The 9,675-nt window shown below is 46.2% G+C and overlaps 1 protein-coding gene across 1 annotated transcript; it reads right to left on the reverse strand.

Moving 5' to 3' along the window:
- Nucleotides 1–2,339: 2,339 nt before the first annotated feature.
- LOC309967499 (thioredoxin-like protein 4A) lies at nucleotides 2,340–2,845 on the reverse strand (the record flags this gene model as incomplete). The annotated part of the gene is made up of 2 exons (XM_082848169.1): nucleotides 2,340–2,616; nucleotides 2,712–2,845. 2 exons carry the CDS (start codon nucleotides 2,843–2,845, stop codon nucleotides 2,340–2,342), a joined length of 411 nt encoding a protein of 136 aa, XP_082704295.1.
- Nucleotides 2,846–9,675: the final 6,830 nt, after the last annotated feature.

The following is a 9,675-nucleotide window of genomic DNA, read 5'->3' on the forward strand; positions in this document are numbered from 1 at the left end:
CAGGACACAGCTGTTCACAGATACCCAAGAAGTCAACCCTGCAACTTGGGAAACAGCCATGAGGAAGCCTTAACACGTCCTCTGCTTTGTGCTGTCTGTGCCCTGTTGGGGGTCCTGGTGAAAGGTGGGCTGTCTTAATGTAAAACTGAACATCTCTACCCATCAGAGACATGGCTCAGGACCCTCTGCTTGCTGCCCAAAAGAAAGACTTTGCAGACAACTCTGGTCAAGGGCAAATAGTAAACATATTTTTTGTTGATTAACTACAAAAGCAATGCATATGTGTATATGTATATATATATATATATATATATATATATATATATATATATATATGTCTCCAGTCTTCCTTATTCACCAGTTCCATTATGTGGATTTTTCTACTCACTAAAATTTATTTGTGACCCACGAATCAATAGACATGGTGCTTTCGCAGCCATTTGTGGACATGGGCAGAGGGACAAAAGATTTGAGTCACCCATGAGCACAGCCCCAGCTGAGGTCAAACAAAGTGATGCTGTTTCAGCTCTCATACTGTCAACAAGGATCCTTTCCCCCATCTCACGAGTGCCACGTTTTTTGCCTTTTTGTGCTTTTTGTTGGTGATTTTGTTGTTTAAAATGGCCCCCAAGCGTAGTGCTGAAAAATCTGTCTGGTGTTGCTAAATCAAAGAAGGCTGTGATGTGCGTTACAGAAAAAATGCATGTGTTAGGTAAGCTTCATTCAGGTCTGAGTTACAGAGCTGCTGGCTGTGAGTTCAGTGTTAATGGATCAACAAAATATGTTAAATCAGGTGTCTTTATACAGAATCACACATAAAACAAGGTTATGGATTGATTGGCTAATGAAAATATTTTGACCAGAGACTCTCAGGAACCTGACCTCATATTTCCCCTAGAAGCAACGGCTCAGTGTTCTGTATTTCAGTGTTTTCATTGACTTTATAGAACATAACTACTGCAAATGACAAGAATTGACTGGAGATATATATATATGTACTTTTTCAGTATAAAATTGAAAGACTATAAATACATATATAAATATAAAGTAATAAAACATGTAATCTCCCTTTATCCATTTTCCTTCTCTAATCCTGGTCCTCTTTCATAAGGAACCATTGTTAACCATTTAGGGTGGGTCCTCCCATACCTTCTTCTATTAATTTACATTCTTAAATACATATATGTATATATATAATTTTTATGAGCATATTTTATGAAGGGAATTTTATACATATACAATATGTGATTTGCCCTTTATCACTTAGATTAGGGTCAGCAATTTCTTTTCTGTAAAAGGCCAGATAATAAATATTTTTGGCTTTGGGAACCATATGGTCCCTGTCACCTGTACTCAATTCTGCTGCCTCATCAAGAAATCAGCCTAGGGACTTCCCTGGTGGTGCAGTGGTTAAAAATCCACCTGCCAATGCAGGGGTCACAGATTCGATCCCTTGTCTGGGAAGATCCCACGTGCCGTGGAGCAACTAAGCCCGTGCACCACAACTACTGAGCCTGTACTCTAGAGCCCACGAGCCACAACTACCGAGCCTGCATGCCACAACTACTGTAGCCCACGTGCCTAGAGCCGGTGCTCTGCATCAAAAGAAGCCACGGCAATGAGAAGCCCGCGCACCGCAACGAAGAGTAGCCCCCGTTTGCCACAACTAGAGGAAGCCAATGTGCAGCAACAAAGACCTAACACAGCCCAAAATAAATAAATATATAAATTTATTTTTTAAAAAATCAGCCATAGACAATATGTAAATGAATGGGGGTAGCTATGTTCCAATAAAACTTTATTTATGGAAACTGAAGTTTGAATTTCATGTAATTTTCAATATTGCAAAATACTACTCTTCTTTTGATTGCATTTCAACCATTTAAAAATGTAAAAACGATTCTTAGCTTGTGGGCAGTACATTCACAGACAGGGGTTGGATTTGGTTTGTGGCACTTAGTTTACCGACCCCTGACGTAGATTATATGTTGGAGATCTCTTCCTGTTAATACGTGGAGATCTACCTCATTGTTTTAATGGCTACCCAGTATTCCATTGTATGAATTTACCTCAGTTTATTTAAAAAATTTAAAAAAATTTTTCCCATCACCATGTATTTTATTTATATCAGCTAGATATTTACAGATATTTGCTGATACAAAAATACAAGGACCAGGCAGACTGAAAGTGGAGGCAATGCCACCCTCACTGCAAAACCCTCCAGCTCCTTGAGCTATGTGTACTTTCCCAAACGCTTTCTCGAAGGCTTTAAATAGTTGAATGTATTTCCACGTGGCAATGACTCCACGGCACTGTATGCACCAGGACTGGACGAGGGCTCAGTATCTGTACTTGGTGGAGTAGTCCTTCGGAGACACGACCAGGCCGCGACCCTTCCGGGCCCCCCCACCCCCGTACGCCGTCTCGATGATGTCGATCATCTCCTGCTTGTCTTCCATGGCCCAGTTGATCTTGTTGTTGTTGCCAGTACCCAGGTCGATCACGATGTGCTTGTTCCTGAAGAAAAACGTGACAGTGCACGGATCGTATAACTCATACATTTTGTTGAAGTCAGGTACTTCTGTAATATCCACAAGATAAATAACTGAGGAATTTTTAACTTTTAAAACAGCTGGGGTATCCAAACAGGGCTCGCAGCAAGATGAGGAAGATCCCCCGTTATCTGCCGTTTCTTTTCAGGTATGCTGTACAGAACCTCGTCCATCTTCATACAAGTAGGGTCCCAGTCGTGTCCAAACCGAATGACAACCACGCGGTCTTCTTCCGAGAGGATGGCCTGATCCACTTGCCAGCCATTGTACAGGTGCGGGAGTATGTACGACATCTTGGGGCCGACGGGTCTGCGGGAGGGAACCACCGGCCAGCTCCTCCCAGCTCCAGCGCGAAGCACCCACCCCATGGAGCCTCACCCTGCGGAGCCCCCACCCCACAGGGCCTCACCCCGCAGGGCAGTCGGTGCGCTGCCGGGAAGGCCAGGCCCGCGTCCACCTCGTCCCCAGACCCCAACCCCACCAACGGATTGTCTCCGCCCCGCGGCCCAGAACCCAGGGCTAAGGGACCCTTGGGGTCGTACACCCACGCCTCCCTTGCCACCCCCTCCCTCCCCCGGCCTGGCACCTGAATTTACCTCAATTTATATAGCTATTTCCTTATCGATGGACATGCAGATTATTCCCAATATTTCACTATAGCAGAGTATCCTGTTCGTACATCTTGAGGCATATGTATTTCTGTGGAGTGGGATTCTAGAATTGGAACTCCCAGTCCGTCCCTCCCCCACGCCCCTCCCCCTCGGCAACCACAAGTCTGTTCTCTATGTCTGTGAGTCTGTTTCTGTTTCGTAGATAAGCTTATTGGTCACCCTAATTTTAAGCAGGCGAGTGATATGGTCAGATTTGCTTTTTTGGTATAACTTTTTGTTGTAAGAATAATTTTAGATTCAGAGAAAAGTTGGCAAAGATAGGACAGAGAGTTCAGTTTACCCATCCCCCCAGTTCCTCCTATTGCTAATGTCTTAGATACATTTGTCAACACTAGGAGATTCACATCGATACATTACTATTAACTAAATTTCAGGCTCTGTTCAGATTTCCCCAGTTTTTCTACTGATGCTCTTCTTCCGTACCAGGGTCCCATCCAGGATCCCACATTTAGAAGTTCTGTTTTTAGGAAGATAAAGAGTAGCCATGGTCTGCAGGGTGGATTGGAGAGGCTGGGGTCTGGGGGCCAGGGGACCTGGGACGAAGTTGGTCAGGAGCCTGGTGGGAGGGGTTGAGGTCAGGCATTCCAGCTGGTGCCGAAGGGGAGCGGGGAGGGGCGATACAGACCTAGAAGGTTAGGAGGTAGACCTGACGGGATCAGTCCGTCTAATAAGTGAAGCTGAAATGTCACCATGTGTTGCTGCTACACCTCATCCAGTCACCCAAGCGGCAGATGATTATTGAGCCCCTACCAGGTGGCGGGCACCGATGTTCTCTGGACCCCGGACTCTGGGTTCCACCTGCCACTCTCGTACATCTCCATCTTTAGCCTGGTTTTCCCATTTCACTGCCTGGGAGTATGCTAAAACCAAACTCCACTCCTTAAAAGAAGTCCAACACCAAAAGAATTTTCACAGCCTGTCCTTACTGCTGCCAAGAATATATATTGCCAATTTCCAGTGGAAGCTCAAATGTCCCTTTGTAATAACCTGGCCTCCAGGCACTAAGTTTGAGAGGTCACCACAAGTTGGGACTACGCCTGGGGGACCGAGGGCCGTGGTGCCCAGCGACAGCTGGGGAGGGGAGGTAGGTACCAGGTGGAGATGGACCCTGAGACCCAGGGGGTCCTGGATGCTCATTCCCTTGGGTTGCAGCCCGGGATTAAGAAAAAAAATCCAGAGAAATCCTGGTTGGCATGTTTCTAGCCCAGATGGAAGAGAAATAGGACAAACTGCTAAAAGGTTCCAAAACCAACACATGAGAAGTACCTGCTGCCAGCAAATTCGAGGTATGTTGGCATGTGCAGCAGAAGAGAAATGTGTTCACCCCGTTGGAAAGGGGAAGACAAGAAGACGGACGGCTGCTGAGAGAAGGTGGGGTGCTCCTTGCCAACTGCCAAACGCCAGCTCTGGGAAGAACGGCTGCTTCCAAACGACCGCGCGGGACTGGGGCGAGCCAGGAGGAAGGGGCGCAGACAGCCAGGCGACAGGCATCTCGAGTGTGGGGCTCATGGCTTGTCAGCCCCACTCCATTCGGCTGTGCCCTCAGCCACTCGGCCTGCCTTTCCGCACCAGCTCAGGGGGCGTTCTGTCCCCGCGTTATTTCTGGCCCGGCCCCTCCCTCAGAAGGGCTGCCTCTCTTCCATCCTCTCCTAACTCACACTCTACCCATCTTTGCGGGCATTTGTTGCCTGGGGCACATCTCTCTGCACACCGTCCCTACATTGGGGGTATCTCCCACATTACAAATCCTGCGTTATCAAGGGAGAAGCTAGAAAACATCTCTAGACCTCTGTGCCTTGAATTGTACCTGACGCGTCCACATGAGAATTGGGTTTGAGGTGGTACCCCCATCAGGGGAACCACAAGGGGGCAGCAGAGACCCTTGATTCTGGAGGGTGTAGGGTTGCGCTCCTGGTTTCCAGGGCAGAGGGTCCTAGGTCCAGAGTGGCTGTGGGGTCTTCTCTAAGAAACTCCTTTTTGTGGTTGGGTACTTCATGGCTGATGGCTTCAGAGTCAGGCCCTCCTGGACATTTCCCAGCTCTCTAATCGTCCTGATTAAACTCCTTTTTCCCCTTAAATGAACAAGAATGGATTCTGTTGTTTGCAACTAAGGATTGTGGCTATTACTCCATCTGTCTTAGTCATTTGGGGCGGCTATAACATGATACCACAGACTGGGTGGTGTAAACAACAGACGTTTATTTCTCGCAGTTCTGGAGGCTGGGAAGTCCAAGATCAGGGTGCCAGCAGATCTGGTGCTGGGGAGGGCCCTCTTCCTGGCTTGCAGATGGCCATCTTCTTGTAACCTCACATGGTGGAGAGGGGTATCATCTCTCCTCTCGTAAGGGCACTAATGCCATTCATGAGGTCCCCACCCTCTAACCTAATCACTGGCCAAAGGCCCCCCATCTAATGCCATCACATTGGGGAATAGGCTTCAACCTATGAATTTTGTGGGGGACACAAACATTCCATCCGTAGCACCATCCTTCAAGAGCAGCTGAAGAAACTTCTACGACCCTGTCCGGAGCCTTGGATTCTGCAGATATGCCTGTGTTCAATGCCACCCCATCTCATATTAAATTGCCTATCGTTTCCTGGTGTTTGCAGTAGTTGGGCTGCCTCTTCACTGGTTGGAAACATCTAGAAGCAGTGAGCCTATCTTTTCAATTGTCTCGTTTGTAGCATCTCATAGCCGGAAAGGGATTGAGAGGATATTGGCCAATCCACCCAACTTACAGGCAAGATGGGGCTCAGAGCAGTGACCAGTGGAGTGACTTGCCAAGGCCTGGAAAGAGCAGAAGCAGGAGAACTAGAGCCAGGCCTTTCCTCCTGTTGCCTCCTGGAAGGATGCTGAGCCCGCATAGGGAATTTATGGGGAAGACACGTCATGGCAGTACTTGAATTTAAACAGGACCTTCAGAGGAGTTCAAAATGCTTCATGGACCCGTGAGTTTCAGATTGTATAATTTATACTCCTGGGAAGTACAAAGAGAAGAGAAAGCCTCTTCTGTTTACAGCAGGGAAAACTGAGGTCCGAAGGAACTGATTTGCCCAAGATCAGTATCAGAGTTAGAAGTCTCCAGCTCCTTGGATTCCCAAGTCTGTTTCAGGAAAACCATAGGATGTGGGTTCCTATCATGGAAACCCAAGAAGTGTTTGAGACTGCCGCCTGAGACCCACCCCCTGAATAATGCTGAGTCCTTAGGTGTTCCTTGGAGAGGGGAGGATGGAAAGTCCCTGTATTAGGTACCCGTTGCTGCTAATGCATCTCTCCAAAGCTTGTGTTTTAAAACGACCCCGGGCATTTATTATCTCACAGTTTCTGTGGGTCAGGAATTTGGGGGCAGTCACAGGGTGCCAGTGGCTGGGATCATCTTGAAGCCTCCTTTATGAATATGCCTGGTTCTCAACTGGGAAACTGGAATGGCTGGGGGCACAGGCATCTCTCTCTATCTCTGTCTCTTTGCAGTTTTTCCAGCAAGGTGGCTTTAGGGCAGCTCAGGGGTCCAAAGGTGTGTGTTCTGCGAGAACGTGCCAGTCCTAGCCTTAGAGTCACGTAACGTCACCTCCACTGCACTTTGTACTTCAGTGAGTTAGAAGTGAGTTACGGAGCTGGCTGTATTCAAACGGAGGTGAGTGAGGCATCATATCTTTACGGGAAGGGAGTAAAGAATTTGAGGATATGTTTTAGAACCACCGCAGACTCCAAGTTCCAGAAAGTGAAGTGATTTCCCCTAGTTACATGACTAATGGGTCTGTGAGCGGGACCTGGATAGGAACAGGACAACCACTGGCTCATTGTCTTTTTAACAACCAGCATTAAAGTACTGAGAGAGAGCCAGAGAAGGGGGTCTGATTTGGATTTTCTTTAGGGTGTTACCTCATTTTTAAGCTGCTTAAACAAACAAACAAACAGCAGACAAACATACCCTTAATGAATCACTGCTAGTAATAATTGTGATCATGCCCCTTTATATTTGTGTAACACTTGGTCTAGACCCACACTGAATGGCTTGTTTAAGATCGGATAGCAAGTCAGGTCAGAAACAGAATTAGAGCCAGAACCCCGGGGGTCCTTATTCTTTTTTTTTTTAATTTTATTGTTGATTTCTCTTTGCTTTGCTGTGTTGGCAACCCCCCAGGGTAAACCATCTACTCCTTTATGAGAATATTCTCATTGCATCTTCCCTCAATAGCAGCTGTGGTGCCCATCGCTGACTCCTGGGCAGCTGCAGACCGGATAACAACTGGGCAGCGTAGCTCTGGCTGTCTCCAGGCAGGGCAAAGTGTCGCAAGGTTAGGGGAACAGCAGAAAGTACCGGAACTAGCTCCCTGATCTCATAGATTCAGAAACCAAGGCAGGGTGGGCTGGTGGGCTATTGCTTAAGTCCTTTGATGAATCATGAAAAGGGTGGCATTCAAATCCAGGTCTCGGTGTAAAATCTAGATCCCACCCCCCATTTGGATTCCTGTATATTTCTGAAATGAAAAGCAAGCTGGTTTTGAAAAAGCTAGTTATCGTGGATTTGCTTTGCTACAGAGACCCTGGAGGAAATATGACTTTGGGCAACTTACCAAATCAATCCATCAATCAACATGTCATTATGGACCTCTGTCTGTTGACTCAGCTTCGTGCTAGGTGTGGATGATACTGGACGTAAAATCTTGGTTTATACCGTATTTACAGTGATGGTTCCTGGCTTCAAATACCTTTAGGAACCCAACTCCACGGAACATGCTATTCTGTATTGATCCCATGGATCACCTAAAATGGTCTAATCTCAGAGAAATCACACCTCCACCAGTACTTTCTAGGAAAAACAAATAGTTAATACGTAGTGTGCTTTTCTAAAAAACACACATACGCGTGACGGCAGTGAACTTAAGCACTATTGAAAAATCCGAAATGTATGGCAGCTTTCTAATTAAAAAGATTATTTCCTGCAAACTCAGATGGAATATCCTTCTGCTTCTATGTTTTTTTTTTTCTGTGAAACAAACTCTCTGCAAGAAATGTGAAATTTATTATGAGAGGGAACGTGCTAACTATCCAAACATCCTAGTCAGCCTGAGGAAACGAGGCAATGATGACTTGGAAAACACTTCCCTTTACACACACAGCCATTCACACGCGTCCAGGCTCAGCCCATCCTCCTGGCCCAGCTCAGCCTCTCAGCAGACTCTGTCGGCAGGGGGCATGTCTGCTGAATCAGAGCAACGCGGATGCAAATCACCTATTGGGTCTCTTGCTCTCACCACCAGACTAATCCAAACTCCAGCTTTGTCTATCGTACATCCTCCATGACTTTTCCCAGCCAAGGTTTCAATGACTCAAGTTCCACCATGTTCCCTGGAGGGGTTATACCGTAGCCAAATAGAACGAACTTACCATTTGGAATTTTTTTTTCCCTTTGATTGAATCTAATTTTCCTCTCCTTCTTTTCCTACTGTCATGTGCTTGCTGGATCCCTTAGGACCACCCACTGTGCCTGCTCATCAAACACGTAGACTGGAATTTCCCAACATTATTTGGTCTCTGACACACTTTCTGAATTGTCAGCAGGTATGCCTGTGGCACTGGGGTCCGTCCCATCCCTTAGACTCAGACATGCTCCAGGTACAGCCATCTGTCTGACCACACTGTTGATTCTCTAATATGTACACATACAAACATTACCTCTTTGTGCCAGGGTCCCACAGCCCTACTGTCAATCTCTGAGCCGAATTTAGAATGGGGGAGGAAGAAAATGCAGAATATGGCAAAACAGGAAGAATGTCTTTGAGACCCAGAAAAAGGTTAGGCTGTGCCAGCTGAGAATCACTGTCAAATATGAACCTAAAGAAAGTGAAGCTCTAACTCACTTAATTGTCCCCCTTAGGCATTTTTATTCTTTCTTTTCACATTCTTGCTACTTCATTTTGAAATTCAACGACAATTTTCTAAGTCTTCCTTCTAAACTTTAACCCCAAATTAACCATGTCTAATTACAGGCGAATTGAATCCTTTGGCTGTTTCACTTAATCATAATATGGGAAATAAGCCTGATGTTATTTATTGATAAATGTACCAAAATGTATATAGTCTTGCTTAATTCCAAGACATAGTACAGAGCCCATCATACAGGTGAGAAAACTGAGGCTTAAGGATGTAAAGTAACTTGTGACAGTCATAGGCTTGGAATTAGAGTTCAGATGAACTGGAGAACATAACCACTAGCAACACAAACAAACAAAATCATCTTGGAATGACCAAGGAGAAAGTTATGATAGAGGTGGACGAGGAACCAGACACACCCACGCAATTCGGCACTGCTGAGTTTCTGTCTGCTGTTCCACCGCGCTGCATGTAGAACCATATGTGTCACACCCATTTTCAGATCCCAGTGACAGCTGTTAGGTCCAGATGTACTCATGTGCACGTCACTCACATAGATGTCAACACTGCATCA

Source organism: Leucopleurus acutus (genome assembly GCF_964270905.1).
Source record: "Leucopleurus acutus genome assembly, chromosome: 10".
NCBI classification, from domain to species: Eukaryota; Metazoa; Chordata; class Mammalia; order Artiodactyla; family Delphinidae; genus Leucopleurus; species Leucopleurus acutus.